At 37.3% G+C, this 18251-nt stretch overlaps 1 protein-coding gene across 2 annotated transcripts in view; it reads left to right on the top strand.

Moving 5' to 3' along the window:
* The first annotated feature begins 16300 nt into the window (after positions 1 to 16300).
* Positions 16301 to 18251, top strand: part of CNIH3 (cornichon family AMPA receptor auxiliary protein 3) — a 72787-nt gene continuing 70836 nt past the window's right edge. For both annotated transcript variants that reach the window (XM_070741050.1, XM_070741039.1), the window contains exon 1: positions 16301 to 16381. In XM_070741050.1, coding sequence (XP_070597151.1) covers positions 16301 to 16381 — 81 coding nt within the window. The remainder of the gene's footprint in view (positions 16382 to 18251) is intronic.

Below are 18251 nucleotides of genomic sequence, written 5' to 3'. Positions count from 1 at the left end.
AGAAAGAGAATTGCAGATCCTGCCATCACTATATGCTCTCATGAGTAGCAATGCAGTGGAGTGGTTACTTACTACTAGTAACCACTAGTAGTAAGCTACTACTTCTGATCACTGGCTGCCAGCAGTTTGGCAGAATGAATCTTAGTAGGCTCAAGGTTGACTCAGCATTCCATCCTTCCGAGATGGGTAAAATGAGGACCCAGATTGTTGTGGGCAATATGCTTACTCTCTGTAAACTGCTTAGAATAGGCTGTAAAGCACTTGAAAGCGGTCTATAAGTCTAAATGCTATTGCTATTGCTATGAGCCTGAAATAACTGAAACTGAGTAACAGTTTATTTATTTATTTATTTTATTTATTTTATTTATTTATTTAGTCCAATACACAATGAGGGTTTTAGTGGGTATATATCTATATACGCATAGTAAAATACATGATAAAGGTTATAGAAGACATACTCATAGTAAAATATATCTAAGAAATAATAGAAAAGAAGGTATAGTAATAGAACATATCAATGAAAGAATAGAAGAAGAGATATAGGAATAGAAGAAAGGTATAGGAGATATAGGAGAGCAATAGGACAGGGGATGGAAGGCACTCTACTGCACTTGTACTCGCCCCTTACTGACCTCTTAGGAATCTGGATAGGTCAACCGTAGATAATCTAAGGGTAAAGTGTTCGGGGTTTGGGGATGACACTATGGACTCCGGCAATCAGATTGCTTATTTCATTAGGAATGGGGAGGAAGTGATTGAAATTTACAAAATATTCTGTGAAAAATTGAGAAAGAAATTTGTCTCCTGAGCAGAAGCTCTCAGTGTAATGCAAAGCAGCAGCAGCATTCCAATAAGAGGGGGTACTAAAGAAGACAATGATGCCATAGCTATGCAACATGGGCACATAGATATTACACAGAAGATATCTTACTAGTAAACTGTTTTGCAAAGCAAAGTTACATCTAAAATATCAACTACTGTACTATGTTACCTCACTTGTCTAAAGCTACAAATAGCATCGATGTGGCTATCTAGTCCAAGAAGCACTCTCAGGTTTCAGATTTATTTGGTGAAAATAAATAAACTCATCCCAAAACAATAAATAATGTCTATGGAACTACATGGAAATTATTGTTGTACTCCATCCTATGGACAGTCAGATACAGATTTAATGAACTCGCATTCAGTGAACAGTACTGCTGGAATGAAAATGACCTTCGTCACACTAAAAAAATAGATTCGAAGCCAGATGGGTTGCCCGCAATTTTACTTACAAAACAAGGGAATGTGAGCTTAGGGAATATCTGAATCTATATTGGTACTAGTAGGACAACAACGTTGTTACAATAAAATCCATATTTTACTATGAATTTTCATAATTGCAGTACAATCCTATACCTTGTGTGCTGTTTTAAAAACAGTTCCTATTGTCAATATATTAAAAGAGCTTAGTTGCTAGCTCTAGCAATGTGTAGACACAAGAGATTATATTGCATTTCGTGAAGTATAGCCCTTCTTAGGCATTTAAACAAGACTCAGTGAATATATGGAAATTGCCTTCCCATGGACAGGTCTGTGATTCTTCTTATACGGTTTTATTAAAAATTAGTGTAGGGAAGAAAAGAAAGAAATAGCATGGTTTGAACTTGGTTTGAACTATGAAATCATTGTATATAAACTCAAGATAAATATGAAAATAGGTAGACTCCTGCCTTGACTAACATATACTTAAATACCTGCATAGAATTTACAGGAATACATTAGTATGTAATAGTACCTCTACCACCAAGAATTTTGAGAATGGTGTTAACTGTATTCCATGACTTTTTATGCAAAGTTCTTCAAATAAATAACAGTAAGGAAGCAGAAATAGCTTTTTTGGACAATCATTGTAGTCAAATAACATTATTATTATTATTATTATTATTATTATTGTTGTTGTTGTTGTTGTTGTTATTGTTATCGTTATCATTATCATTATCATTATCATAATTATTATCATTATTATTTATTAGATTTGTATGCCGCCCCTCTCCGAAGACTCGGAATGGCTTACATACTTATTTAATATCTGTAAAAGGCAAAAGAAAAGAAAAACTCACATCCATTCTAAATAAATGCAGCAAACAGAAGCAATGTATGTTGGAAATGACAAAATGGCGGTCTCTGCTTTGAGTCATGTCTGATTGAAGACATCTATGTGAACAAATGGAGATGACAACTGCTGTGAAGATAAAAAGCTGGTGAGTACAACCAGTCCTTCAAATTTCCCTGGAGGAGGAGAGTCTGCTCTTAAGCACTCTGTGGAGACTGTGAAACAGACATCATTTGAGAACCATGAAACAAGAAAGACAATATCTTTTGCCTCAGCAGCAGGAAAGCCTTTTATGAGGACACTAAGCCAGGCTCCTTTTCTGATCACATTCAGAAATGTTTAATTTAATCTTTTAGTGGGCATTTTGAACTTTCAAAATAGTAATCTTAATTAGACATCTGGTGAGTTTTACCACCTTTGTATTTAAGAATTTTGAAACAGAGACAACAGTTTAAAACAATATACAATTGGCACAAAACCCAAAATATTTAACAAAGTTTTAAATGGTTTGGGAAACTAGAAATATTTGTAATATTAGTCATTTTTGTTGAAAGATTTAAAAAACTAGTACCAGTATATATTTAAATAATATATACTGAACGTATGACAGAGGCTCGATGAAAATTGCAAACAGACACTAGAGGGAACTAAAGAACCAAGCAAAAATGACTAATCCAGTTATAATTTATTTTAGTTGTTTTAAACATGACCGGAAATATTAATAATTCATATCTTTGAAAGAATACATACAGATTTAAATGTTTTTTTTAACTGACACATAATTTATAGAGTTTGAAGACATGAAAAATAACAAGATTGAGATTATCAAAATGGGAATACAAAAGACAAATCAAGAAAAGAATCTGAATGTGTAACAGTTACAACAAGAAAGTCAGGATGATGCCTCTTTATGGAAATCCAAAGTTGGCTGATGAAAGTTTTGAACATTGTTTTCAAATGTCAGAGCAATGAAAGATCAGGTCTCGAAATGAAATAAGAAAGACTTAAAGATGGATACTGAGCAGAGCAAAAAAGGAGGAATATAAATGTGGACTATTTGACCAGAGATAAACTGTTTGATATTTTTGATAATTTTAAATGGATTTTTTGTTGAACTAGATTTGAAAAAAAGGATAAATCTGAATTGTGTATAGATAAAAATTTGGTTATAGGAAGAAGCTGTTTAATTTACTTATAACTTTTAAAAATGTGGATAGTTACAATATAAGCTTATGCTTAGTGTGCTTAAGTTTGGAAGCCAGTTCTTTATTATTATTTTTGTTGTCTTTTTCTTGCTCCCATTTTTCTTTTTCCTTTAGTTTTTTTTAATGTTTTTTTTACAAAGTTTATCTTCAATAAAATTATTATATAAAGGAAAGTGACAGGATAGAGGATTTAATTGTATCCTGGATCAGGATAATTTTTATTTAAAAGTAACTGGAATTATCCATTGATAAAAAAAAATATTCACTTGTTTTAAGTGAAATGACTGTATGAGAGAAACAGAGAGAGAACTTGGTTTCAGAAATAATAGAAAACAAAGATATAGGCTTATACCAAGTTGTTATAGTTTGCTAATAAGAATAGTTAGTTATATGGTTAGTCCTTCCTACTCTGAAGAATAAGTATTTTGTGTTATGCGTGACCTATACCAAAGCACAAAACACTAAATGCGATTTATTTTTATATGTCAATTGGGTGTTCTAGATCTAAATCTTTTATGATATCCAATTGTTCCACATTGAAATGGTTTTAAAGAGCAACTGGGCCATCAAATCTGTTTATTTTGTAAATTTTATTTAAGTCCAGGCATAGAACAAAGAACAATGATTTAGATTAGATTAGATTAGATTTATTGGATTTATATGCCGCCCCTCTCCGCAGACTCGGGGCGGCTCACAACAATAGTAAAAAACAGTACATAGTGACAAATGCAATGCCCACCAATCCAATTACAATTTTAAGTTGAGAAATTCATAAAACAATCCCAATATATATAAAAAACAAGCACACAATCAATTAGACAGCAAACAACATGGGCAAGGGGGAGATGTTTTAGTTCCCCCATGCCTAATGGCAGAGGTGGGTTTTAAGGAGTTTACGAAAGGCAAGGAGGGTGGGGGCAATCCTAATCTCAGGGGGGGGCTGGTTCCAGAGGGTCGGAGCCACCACAGAGAAGGCTCTTCCCCTGGGTCCCACCAGACGACATTGTTTAGTCGACGGGACCCGAAGAAGGCTGACTCTGTGGGACCTAACTGGTCGCTGGGATTCGTGCGGCAGAAGGCGGTCCCGAAGATATTCTGGTCCGGTGCCATGAAGGGCTTTATAGGTCAATTGAATAGTAGTGCATTATCACTTCTGAATTTTTTTGCTCAAATCGGGGAAAAACACCTTTGATTTTAAGTGTTGATGACTAGAACAATATTGTTGTTATAGAAATGACTTGAAATATTTAGATATGTAAAGCAAAAGGTTGAGGTTGCAATTTCTTTGTATTCTACTACACTGATAAAAGTCAAAAGTTGCTACCTAAATATTTCCAATTTTTTTATTCAAATGTTAATATATTAAAAACTGTAGTGGGGGGAAGTTGCACATGTTTTTAAAGCGGGACCAAATATTATAAAGTGCCAGTCTTGTACTTTTGAATATCAATACTAACATTTAAAGAAATAAGAATAGAGTACTGATTTTTGTTAAGAAGGTTCTCTTTTCCTTTATTACCGTATTATTTTTGTTGTCATAAGAATGCAAAATTATCAAAGTTTCATAAAAGTACAATCTATTGCAATAAATATTGGATAACATTATGCTTCTTTCCATTGTACATAACTGAACAAAATCCACAAGAGCTATACAGTGGAACCCCGACATAAGAGCTGCTCTACTTAAGAGCAACTCGAGATAAGAGCTGGGAGGGGAGAGATATTTTTGTTCTACTTACAAGCCCAAATTCGAGATACAAGCGCCAAGGAGCTGTCTCCTGAAGCCAAACGCTAACTTCCGCGTTCGGCTTCAGGAGACAGCTGCGAAGCGGCGCGCATGTTTTAAAAGGTTGCAGCCGGCCTGGGGGGCTCGGGGGGGTGCTTGCAGCTTTCTTTTTTGCTCTTTTTCTTTCTCTCTTTTACCTTCCCTTCCTCTATTTCTTCTTTTCTTTCTCCTTCCCACCTTCTTCCCTCCCTCCCTTCACTCATTCCTCTCTTACTCTCCCCTTTCATAAGTTTCCTTGCTTCCTTCCTCTGTTCCTGTCCCTTCCCCCTTTCTTTCTTTCTTTCTTTCTTTCTTTCTCTTTTTCTTTCTCTCTTTTACCTTCCCTTCCTCTATTTCTTCTTTTCTTTCTCCTTCCCACCTTCTTCCCTCCCTCCCTCCCTTCACTCATTCCTCTCTTACTCTCCCCTTTCATAAGTTTCCTTGCTTCCTTCCTCTGTTCCTGTCCCTTCCCTCTTTCCTTCCTTCCTTCCCACCCTCCGTCCATTCATTCACCCATTCCTCTCTTGATCACTTAAAGCCGGTCCCTGGTGCAAAAAGGGTTGGGGACCTCTGTCCTACAGGATTGGGTGGCAGAGAAGTTGAACATATGTAAATTTAAAAGTTTAAGAAAGTTTACAAGTTAAGTGAAAGAAACTTCATTATTCATTTATATGTACATGTACATTTCTTCATTAAAAACATGTCTTTCTGCATAATTTAGACTAACTTTGTGAGTTTTTTGAGGGCTGAAACCAATTAAAATTATTTACATTAATTCCTATGGGGAAAAGTCGTTCGAGATAAGAGCTGCTCGACTTAAGAGCCCAGGTCCGGAACGAATTAAACTCGTATCTCGAGGTACCACTGTATTGAAAATATACTTCTACTTGAAGCTAAGAAAAATTTACAATTAAAATGTACATAATTTTATTTGTTTGTTTGCTTTGTTTTTGTTTGTTTGTTTGTTTATTTATTTATTTATTTATTTATTTATTTATTGATTGTTAGAGTTGAAAGGGACCATGCAGATCATCAAGTCCAAACCCCTGCCTGAGCAGGAATCCTAAAGCACCCCAGCCAAGTGATAGTCCAATCTCCTCTTGAAAGTGTCCAGAGTTGGGGAGTTCACAACCTCCGCAGGCAGGTTGTTCCACTGGTTGATCGCTCTGACCGTCAGGAAGTTTTTCCTTACTTCTAGGTTGAATCTCTCTTTTTAGTTATAAAAATTGCACATTTTTATTTTATACATTTTAAAAATAAATAAAAACATTTTAAAAGTATGCCCTCTTTTTGGAGTGCAAGAAGAATGCTGTTTTATCAGTTTTTTTGTACTTAAAATTATAGAGAGACATTTGACATTGAAGCTAATTTGTCTTCTACCAGATGTGTGCACTTGTGAGTGTTGTTTATTCTTTATTTCTTTTTGTTTTATTTATAATTTTATTTGTAGTTTTAACCTTAATAATAATATCCAGTGTAGAGGTGGATGTTTTGTATATAGGAAGCATACTTTTAAAAGCATTGCGTATATATTTTCCATATTTATTAATCAATTAATAATCTAAACTTTGTGCACAGAATTATTTAAAATTGCAGTCTGAAAACAAGTGAGTCAATGAAACCAACTTCTGAATGAATACATGTAAATTTATATTTCATTATTTTTTTCTTATTGATAAATTATTTAACAGACTAGCCAGACTTTAAGAAATGGAAGGCTCAAGAATCTTAATTGGAATCTTCATAATAGGGGAACCTTAAATGAATTTACTTGGATTTCAGAAAGGCATTTGAAAAAGTAGACCTCAAGCATCTACTTCATAAGGTAGAAAAGTGTGGGTTAGACACCATCGCCACCAGATGGATTCTTAACTGGCTGACCAACTGCACTCAATCTATAGTCCTCAGTGAAACTACATCTATGTGGAGGGGATATGAAGTGGGTTACCCCAAGGCTCAGTACTCTTCAACATCTTCATCAATGATTTGAATAAGGGAATAGATTGGAAACTCATCAAATTTGCAGATGACACCAATCTGGCAGGAACAGCCAACATTCCATAACATAGGCTTAAGATACAGAAGGATCTTGACAGACTTGAACATTGGGCATTATCTAACAAAAATAGTAAAGTTCTACATTTAGGCAAGAAAAACAAAATACATAGGTATAGTATAAGCCAGGGGTGTCAAACTAGCAGCCCATGAGATGGATGTGTCATGCACAGGCCACACCCAACCCAGTTCCACAAATGGGAATGAAACATCATGTGATAGCAATGTGATACTGTGAATTTGACACCTGTGGTATAGGTGGTTCCTCCCTCAATATTAGTAACTGTGAGAAGTGGAGTCCTAGTGGACAATCACTTAAATATGGAATGGCTTGCCTTCAGAGGTTATGGATGCTCCAACATTGGAGGTATTTAAGAAGAGATTGGACAACAATTTGTCTGAAATGGTATAGGGCAGTGATGGCGAACCTATGGCACGGGTGCCACAGGTGGCACGTGGAGCCATATCTGTTGGCACATGAACCGTTACCCTAGCTCAGTTCCAACGTACCAGCAGCTGATTTTTGGCTTGAACAGAAGTCTGGGAGGTGTTTTTAGCTTCCAGAGAGATCCAGGGGGATGGTGGAGGGTGTTTTTACTCTCCCCCAGCTCCAGGGATGTCTTTGGAGCCTGGGGAGGATGAAACACAAGCCTACTAGGCCCACCAGGAGCAGACCATTTCTGGCCTCCAGAGGGCCTCCGGGCAGTGGGTGAAGCTATTTTCAACCTCCCCAGGCATTGAATTATGGGTATGGGCACTCGCACATGCACGATACCATGCGTGCATGCTCTTTCGGCATCCAAGGAAAAAAAGGTTCGCCATCACTGGTATAGGGTTTCCTACCTAAGCAGGGAGTTGGATAGGAGACCTTCAAGGTCCCTCCCAACATTGTCATTCTAGTCTATTCTAAATATGCATAATAAACTAAATATACAGTACATATGGAAATCCTTTATTCCACATAATATTGAACTTCTGTTTTTCATCACTGAGATTACCTATTATGATAAGCGTTGGTTTGTTCAACCAGCTTATACGAGTAGTAACATAACATAACATAACATAACAACATAACATAACATAACATAACACAAGCTGAACTAGCTAGCAAGACACTTGTAAGTGGATCATAAGCTTCCTAACAAACAGGAAGCAACAGGTGAAGCTAAGCAGAATCACATCAGATACCTGTACAATTAGCACAGCCTCCCTCCTAAGGCTATGTGCTCTCTCCACTTCTCTTCTCTATATACACCAATGATTGCATCTCTAATGATCCATCTGCTAAACTGCTGAAGTTCACAGATAATACAACAGTGATCAGCCCCATTCGAATGAATCCACATACAGATGGCAGATTGAACAACTAACTTTGTGGTGTGACCGGAAAAATCTGGAACTACATATACACTGAAAACTGTAGAAATGGTGATAGACTTTAGGAGAAACCCGTCCATAGTCCACCTCTTACAACACTAGACAACCTAGAAATTTGAAGGTCTCTATTGTTGATACTGTGATCAACAGTAGATACCTTCAAATTTCTAGGTTTGACCATATCATAAGATCTAAATTGGACACTTAACATCAAAAATGTCATCAAAAAAGCACAACAAATAATGTTCTTTCTATGCCAACTCAGAAAGCTCAAACTCTTCAAGGAGCTGCTGATACAGTTCTACAGAGGAATTATTGAGTCAGTCATCTGCGCCTCTATAACTGTCTGGTTTGGTTCTGCAACCCAACAAGACAGACACAGACTCCAGAAGATAATTAGAACTGCAGAAAAATCAATTGCTACCCACCTGCCTTCCACTGAGGATCTGTATACTGCACAAGTCAAAAAGAGGGCCATGAAAATATTTATAGACACCTCACATCCTGGACACAAACTGTTTCAACTCCTACCCTCAAAATGATGCTATAGAGCACTGAACACCAGAATAACTAGACACAAAAACAGTTTTTTCCACGAATGCCATCACTCTGCTAGACCAATAATTCCCTCAACACTGTCAAACTGTTTACTAAGTCTGCACTACTATTAATCTTCTAATCATTCCCATCACCACTCACCTCCCACTAATGACTGTATGACTGTAACTTTGTTGCTTGTATTCTTACAATTTATATTGACTGGTTCCTAATATGATTTGATTGCTTATTTGTTCCTGGATTATCATTATCATTGTACCTTATGATTCTTGATGAACTTATATTTTATTTTATGTACATTGAGAACATATGCTCCAAGACAAATTCCTTATGTGTCCGATCACACTTGGCCAATAAAAATTATATTTATTCATTCAAACCCAATATACTACCTAAAATTTGAAACAAAGAACACATGATATAAATGTAGCCAATGTTTTAGAAATTTTTAATTAAGGCAGAAATGTCTTGAATTAATTCTACATTTGTTTATCTCAGTTGGCTTAATGATGTAGCATGTCAATTTTTTTCTCAAACTAAACAGAAGACTTTAAGTTCAGTCATTACAGTTTACAAGTCATAAATGATATTTTAGCATTATGCTTTAGTACCTGTATTATCCAAACATTCAGGCTGATTAAACAAGCTATGGTTCAATGTAACAGTGGATTGTCAATGTATGAAGTAAGTTTTTTCCATTCATTTATTGGATACATACTACAGTATTTCATATACTAATTACACATAAAGAACTGTAAGACGTTTTACTGCCAAAGTAACAGAATTAATGTGGAAAAATTTAAACAATGCAAGCAGACATATGGGGGCTTAATTGTCTGACTATATGAATGCAAAAATCTGAGGTTTAATATTTTCTACTTCATATCCAAACTGACCCCAACCCTCCTTTGCAATACTTTTGAGATATGAGTTTATTTCCAGGTAAAAAAAATATATTAGAAAAAGTGCTTACAAATTGTTTACTTATGTAATAGGAAAAAAATTACAAACCAAACTTAATTCAAGATTAAATACATATATAGCAAAATTAATGTATTTGGTGATATGTATTTTAATTTGACAATTTAGGACATATAATAGAAATTGAAATCTTTATTTAATAAAATCAATTTTATGGACGATATTAAATTCATCTTCATTTTTTAAAAAAATGTGTGTTAAATTCCAGTGTTTCATTAACAGGGTGATTTATAATTAAACCTTAATTTTTTTAACAACAAGCATATTATACTGAGTTAATTATTATTTTTTTTAGAATGATCTTCAAAGATTATAATTATGCACAGTGCCTAGAAACAACTCTTCATTCATGGTAAAGAGTAAATTCAGACCTTGTGTATTTTTATTTAGTTGATGAGTAAGGCTGGTGCAATTAAAGAAGTTTTAATGCTTGGCTAAACAATAGTTGGGACCAGTGGCAGTAACCTTGAGATAAAAATAACATGAAGATTGCACCGCTTCATCTGAATGAACAAAATAGTGTAAGGGCGATCATTATGCAATTCTTGGTGATGTGTAATTCAAATAACAGCATACATATGCAGGTCTTTATAACATTTCTGCAGGCAATGGCATTTATTGTCTCTTCATACTTCTCAAACTGACAAGTGTTATTATTCTGATTCAGGTAATGAATAGCTGTAATTATATTTAGCATATTCATTTCTCCAGAAATGATATTCCATTGATCTTCCAATCAACATTTCCTTGAGAATTCAGAATGGAAGAATTCTTTAAGATGCTTTTGGAAAGTTATTCAATATACATGCAGAGGAAAGGAATATGATGAAAAGAGATGATACGTCCATGACACTTAAATCCATGACACTTAAAGTAAGAACTGTTTTCAACAGAAATGAAACAAAATATATAAACAATTAAACTTTACTTATGAAGATATCTAATAATTTAATAGATTAAAGGAAAGAATGATTGTGCTACATATAGACATGTTTATAGGTATCTGTGCATTCTAAGAAAAGATGTGATTGAATGTATGTTTGAGTTGTCCGACGCTCTGAAGCACCTTTCTGAAATTAAATTTAAAACATTGTATAGCATTAATAATTGGTAGAAAGCTCACTATAAACATTTTGGACTTCAAAGAACATCTGGATTTTCTGACACCCGTTTTAGTACTTGAAAAGCATTCTCACCTCCCTCCCACTACAGAAAATATTATAAGATAGTAAATAATATATTTTAATATGTTATTAAAGTTTGTAGTACTATCTTTTCTTTAGATAAGTATTCCTGTACTTCTTACTCTTCTCAGAGGACTTAATTTCTAACACCTTATCTATTGTTGAATCTGTTCCTGTTTGTCCAAAGCCTTCTTTAGGTTCAGTATCAAAAAACTCGGCACACAACTTAAAGTGAGATCTGAATAGTGAAATGGTTTTTGTGAAAATAGTGCTTCTACTTGTACAGACTAAAACACCATTTATTATTTTTCAGCAGTTGGTTTCCACCGTTGTATTCAAGATTATTTTCACAAGTAGTAGGACCAGATCAAATAGTCCTAATTCTAAGCCAGTACACTTAGCTTCTTTTTCCTAACAAAGAACTTTGCATTTCTCTCTGTTCAATTTCATTGTCCAGCTTTGGTCCACTTGTCTAACTTACAAATTCATTTTGAATTATGTATCTGTCTTCAATGGTATTACCCAGTTTTATGTCATCTACAACTTTAGTAAGTCTCTTCATCCAGTCATTAATACAAATGTTGAATAGGACATGAGCAGACCAAACCATGTGACATTCCATTTGATTCCATTCTGGTTTAACATTGTTAGTAACAATTAAGCAAGAAAGCATGCTAGGCTACTGAAATGGAAAGTAATGGATCTGAATGTACTGTTACGTCATTTTAAATTTTAATATAATTGTCTCAATATACAAATTATTTATGTTATGGCTATGATATGGATATCAGGGAGTCACTGGCTTTGTTTCCTTTTTGTCTGCTATGGGTAATTTACCCCATGTTTCTCTCCAAGCTATTTGCATCAAATTAGAACAATGTTTGATTAAATGTCAAAGAACATGCCATATTGTTGGAATTAACCTTTCCCTCTAACAGCAAAGAGTGTTAATTCCTTATGTGTACCAAGCAGTAACAGTTTCTGATTAAATGCACTGTATCTATAAGCCATTATGCAGTGAGCCAATTTGGTGTAGTAGTTAAAAGCACCAGGCTGGAAATTACAAGACTGTAAATTCTAGTTCTGCCTTAGACATGAAGCCCGCTGGGTTGACTTTGAGCCAGTTGTTTTCTTTCAGCCCTAGGAAGAAGAAATTGGCAAGCCACTTCTTGGTAACTTTGCCAAGAAAACTGTAGGGGACTAGTTCAAGCAGTTGCCAGGAGTCCACAGTAACTGAAGAGTGCACATATGTACAAGACATATATTAATGTACAAAAACTCAGCCCTGCAACACATTTTAAAAAAATTTTTTTTAAGACCTCTACTTTTTTGGTGACATTTTTTCTTTGGCTACACAGGACATATTTAAATTAAAAAAGGAGTACTGTACTGTACTGGAAACAAGATTGCATTCCTAAGAGTTAGAAGTAATGAGTGAATTGTTTGGTTTCTCCTTTAATTCAAATCAGCCCAGTATTTCTCTGCAAAAATAAAAGATAAGAAAAGACAGAACGTGTCATACATTTAAGCTAGTGACTTGGAGGTCCCATTACAACAGAGCTCCCCAAACTCTGTGGACAACTCCCAGAATTCTCCAACCAGCTATGCTGAGAATTCTGAGTGTTGAAGTCCACAAGTCTTAAAGTTGTATTAAGGGCTGGACTCAGTGTTTGGATAAAAGCCAGATCAGAAATCCACACAGCCCATCAGAATCTCTTCTTTTTTTTCTTTTGTTAAACAGTTTAAAAATATATGTCTGTACATGTTTTTGTAATTGATGCTGCATTGTTTCTCCAGGGTAATTTCTCTGCAGCTGGGTCCCACAATATGCCTGGCTGATTTAGGGAAAAGAAGATATGAAAGCCTAGTATCCAGTTCTGCACAATCCAATTTTTTTAAAAGTATTAATGGATCTTCCGGAGGATTAGGCTGTTTCCAGCATTGGGCTATTGCCATTCTAGTTGCAGTTAGTATATGTTTCAGTAGGTAATATTTATTTTTGTCTAATTTTTGATTTATTATTCCTAATAGGAACACTTCATGTCTTCTGTTTATTTTAATTTGCAATATATCATTAACTGCCCTGGAGGTGATTTAATCAAAGACAGAAAAAACAAATAAAACAGCTGACAAAGTGCAGTTTGAGAATTCAACCACTCATCTAAGGACTGTTGTTTCTATATTGCTAGAAATTTCAGAAATGGGACAATATCTGGTTCCATCTTGTTGTTGACATGTAACTATCACCAAGCTTTTATCCAAAAGGAAGGCACAGAAAGGAAACTTTTTGACAGAAAAAAAGAGAACTTTCTGCAGCTATTATAAAGATATGATTGTAAGGACTTTTTTCATGAATGAAATCAAACTCTGCTTGATTCACTTTTTCACTTCTTTAAAAAAAATATCCTGAACTAATGTGAAGGATGAATATTTGAGAACCAGTCAGAAATGCCTACATTTTCTTTATTGTTTTGGTCCCAAAATTAACAGAAAATAAAAATTTTGGTTCTGCCTTCAATTAGGACAGGATAAATATTTTGGTCCAGAGACGTACATTGAATGTGCTCATCCAAGCAAAGTTGAGCATTCTATGTGACAGATCCTTTTCTATGACTATATTTCTGAAAGTTTTTAAAAAACAAAACATTGCTAACAACAAGATCAATAAATATTAAATAATTTAATAAAATCTACTTTTAGTAAAATCCCAATACAAAGTACATCAGGATGCCACTTTATAAGGCTTTGGTAAGGCCACACTTGGAATACCGCATTCAGTTTTGGTCGGCAAGGTGTAAAAAAGATATTGAGACTCTAGAAAGAGTGCAGAGAAGAGCAACAAAGATGATTAGGGGACTGGAGGCTAAAACATATGAAAAAGGGTTGCAAGAACTGGGCATGTCTAGTTTAATGAAAAGGACTAGGGGAGACATGATAGCAGTGTCTCAATACCTCAGGGGTTGCCACAAAGAAAGGGAGTCAGGCTATTCTTATTTATTTTATTTATTTATTAGATTTGTATGCCGCCCCTCTCCGGAGACTCGGAGCGTCTCCAAAGCACTTGAGGGCAGGACAAGAAGCAATGGGTGGAAATCAAGGAGATGGAACTAAGGAGAAAATTCCTAACAGAACAATTGATCAGTGGAATAGCTTGCTTCCAGAAGTTGTGAATTTCCTACGCTGCACGTTTTAAATAAGATGTTGGATAACCATTTGTCTGAAAGGGTTGGACTAGTAAGGGGCGTGCATATGTGCACTAGCGTGCCTCCCGTCCCCTGTTCTATTGTCTCTCCTATATCTCATATATCATATCTACTATTCTTCTATTCTAATCCTCTTATACTACTCTCATAATATCCTTATATTCGCTAATTGATATATTCTATTCCTATATTTTCATTTCTATTCTTTCTCTAATATATTTTACTAGAGTATAACCTCTATAACCTTCATTGTGTATTGGAGTAAATAAACAAACAAACAAACAAACAAATAAATAAATAATATCTCCAAGGTCCCTCCCAAATTTGTTGTTGTGATAATAATAATAATGATGATGATCAGTAAGGTGTGCAATGGAACTTTCTTCATAAATTAATTTACTCAGCAAAGGCAATCGACTTGTAATAAAATCTTTTTCCAAAACCTCACCAAGGTCCTAAAAAAGTAGAAAAATAGAATCCCAGTAAAATAAAAACGTTAAGATGTTTTTTCTTCCCCGAGAGCCTTAGTGGGTCTTTTGACCTTATTTTGCCTACTACAGGGAGGAAAAGGAGCAGCTTTCGACAAAGCGTGTTCCCACTTCTCTCTCGCCTGCCAAGAAGGATGTGTGAAACACCATTTCAATCCACCATGCCCTTGTGATTCCACCACCACCACCCGTTTCCTTTTCCGATCGAGGGACGGCGGCAGATGGCCTCGAGTGGGCAGAAACCAAGAGCGTCGATCAACAGTTTAAACTTGGCTCAGAAGCCCATCTTAAGGCGGGCGCAGTTTCCCCATCCGGCGAGAAAAGGGCGCGAGTTACGTTTCGCCCCTCAGGAAGAAAGAGAGCGAGAGAAGACTCGCAAGCGGAGCCTCGTGTGGAGCCCTTGTTGCTTCTTAACCGGCTTCGGGGTGTGGGGGGGACGGACCCCAGCGCGGTCGGCCACCGCCGTACGGCGTGCCCTCCACCTGTGCCGCCGCAGCTGGGAGGCGAGGAGCTGCTTCTGTGGAGAGGCGCGAGGCAGCAGCAGGTGGACGCGGTTTTCCCGCTTTCTTTGCCAAAGCGACGGGCATCCGCTGCCGGGTGCGGGGGAGATAAGAAGTCCCTCTTCCTCTCCTCCCCCTCCCTTTTTTCCCCTCATGGACCGTCGCGGAGGCGATAATTGAGGGGGGACGACGACACACGGAGGATGCCGCCGCCGAAACCTCTTCGCCTCGTGAATGTGGAACAAAGGAACTTCTGCTGAAGGAGGGGGGAAAAAGGTGGAGAGGGAAAGCCGGCGCTGTCCCCGCTGCCATGAGGGAGAATGCGCGCGCTCCTTCCGGGAGATAAAAGCCCCCCGAGAAGACCGGTTTGCCGCCCCTCCGGTCGCCTTTCCCCTCACGGCTTGAGAGGAATTCCGCGCTCCCCCCCACAATCTCCCGGGTCTGTTTGTTTTCCGTTGGGGAGGATTGGCTTTTGGGGTCGCTTTCTGAATCATCCCCGCCTCCTTCTTCCTTCCTCGACGCTCAGTTTGTCGCCTTGGATGGTTTGGAAGTGCCGCCCGTTTGGATTGCGGAGTATTGCCGGGGGCGCCCTATTTTTCCCCGCGTGCCGCTGCCCTGGTTGGAAGGCGCAAGAAAGAGAGAAAGGCAAAAAAAAAGCTACAACCAGGCTGTGGTAACGTCTGACCGGACCTCGTGGCGCTCGGATCGGGGCGGTTCTGCCAAGCGAATTTGGTCTGGCGCGCTCCTTCCGTGGGGAAACGAAGCCGCTCTTCGCGCCTGGCTTGGAGAATCTCTCTTGGCTCCCCCCCCCCCCCAAAAAAAAAAACAAAAAACAAAAAAAACCAAACCAGGCTGGAGGCGTCCAAGAGGTTCTTCTCCCGGTCCCGCCATGGCCTTCACGTTTGCTGCCTTCTGCTACATGCTCTCCCTGGTCTTGTGCGCTGCTCTGATCTTCTTCGCCATCTGGCATGTGAGTAGGTCGTTTCTGCAAGTTTACCCCAAGTCTGCGCGTTTAACTTTAACTCCGCGCTTAAAACTTCGAATACTAAGAGTTGGAAGGGACCAGTCCTCTGCTTCAGTGTTTCCCAACCTTGGCAACTTGAAGATATTTGGACTTCAACTCCCAGAATGCTCCCAGCGAATGCTGGCTGGGGAATTCTGGGAGTTGAAGTCCAAATATCTTCAAGTTGCCAAGGTTGGGAAACACTGCCTTACAGCCCTCTCTAAGCCGTTTACAGAGAAGTAAGCATATTGCCCCCAACAATCTGGATTCTTATTTTACCATGTAAGGCTGAGTCAACCTTGAGCCTACCTACTGAGATTCCATCGGCCAAACTGTTGGCAGCTGGTGATCAGCAGAAGTAGCTTACAGTAATGCATTCTAACCACTGCACCACCAAGGCTCTGTATAGTTTGACTTGCTCATCTTTGTAGGAGCCCCTCAAATATTGGAACAGTGCTATTATGTTAACCCAGAGTCCTTCTAAGGAATACTGTGTTCAGTTCTGGAAACCACCTACAAAAAAATATTGATAAAATTGAATGGGTCCAAAGATGGGCTACAAAAATGGTGGAAGGTCTTAAGCATAAAACTTATCAGGAAAGACTTAATGAACTCAATCTGTATAGTCTGGAGGACAGAAGGAAAAGGGGGGACATGATAGAAACATTTAAATATGTTAAAGGGTTAAATAAGGTTCAGGAGGGAAGTGTTTTTAATAGGAAAATGAACACAAGAACAAGGGGACACAATCTGAGGTTAGTTGGGGGAAGATCAGAAGCAACATGAAAAAATATAATTTTACTGAAAGAATAGTAGATCCTTGGAACAAACTTCCACTAGATGTGGTTGGTAAATCCACAGTAACTGAATTTAAACATGCCTGGGATAAACATATATCCATCCTAAGATAAAATAGAGGAAACAGTATAAGGGCAGACTAGATGGACCATGAGGTCTTTTTCTGCCGTCAATATTCTATGTTTCTATGTTTCTTTTCCTTAGACTAGACATACCCAATTCCTATAACTGTTCATGTTTTAACCTCCAGTCCACTATCATTTTTATTGCTCTCCTCTGGGCTCTTTCTACAGTTTCAACCTCTTTCTTTCTTTTTGCATTGTGGTGATCAGAACTTCATTCACACCTAATAGTTATATGTCTGGGAGATAATTTTGGAATCTGACCAAACTAGAATCTTTTAACTGCTAGTCAACTCAAGCATGAGATAGATTAGCTAGAAATTAGAATGGAATAGAATAGAATTCTTTATTGACCAAGTGTGATTTGGACACACAAGGAATTTGTCTTGGAGCACATGCTCTCAGTGTACATAAAAGAAAAAGATACATTTTTCAAGAATCATGTGGCACAGCACTTAATGATTGTCATAGGGGTCAAATAAGCAATGAAGAAGGACACCCCCCAAAAGTTTTTTCAGTGGAGGAGCTCAGTTTTCAGCTACAAGTTCAGAGCACACCTTCCTATTCAATAAATGAGAGCAGGCAATAAGAGAGTGCCTTTTAGTTGCGCTGCCTTAGTGGTTGTGTATTAATTTGGAACAACAGAAGCATGAAGCAGCATGGACAGATGTACATTGAGTTTCTCCTTGTCATGTGTATGCAAATGCTGGTACCAGTAGGGCATGGTTCCTTTTTACTTGAGCACACATTTTGGCATGAAAGGCTACATATGATCCTACTATACTTGTCACAAACTCAATTCTTGTTAAGTCTATGGAGATTCTCAATCATCCAGGTCATGGTTGCCCCAAAGGTGCTTTTCCAAAGGGCAAATTAACTTTCTTGGTTTCTTCCTTGAAAATGTTTCACTTCTCATC

Source organism: Erythrolamprus reginae, chromosome 1, assembly GCF_031021105.1.
Source record: "Erythrolamprus reginae isolate rEryReg1 chromosome 1, rEryReg1.hap1, whole genome shotgun sequence".
NCBI lineage: Eukaryota > Metazoa > Chordata > Lepidosauria > Squamata > Dipsadidae > Erythrolamprus > Erythrolamprus reginae.
This window is presented reverse-complemented; position numbering and strand designations above follow the sequence as displayed.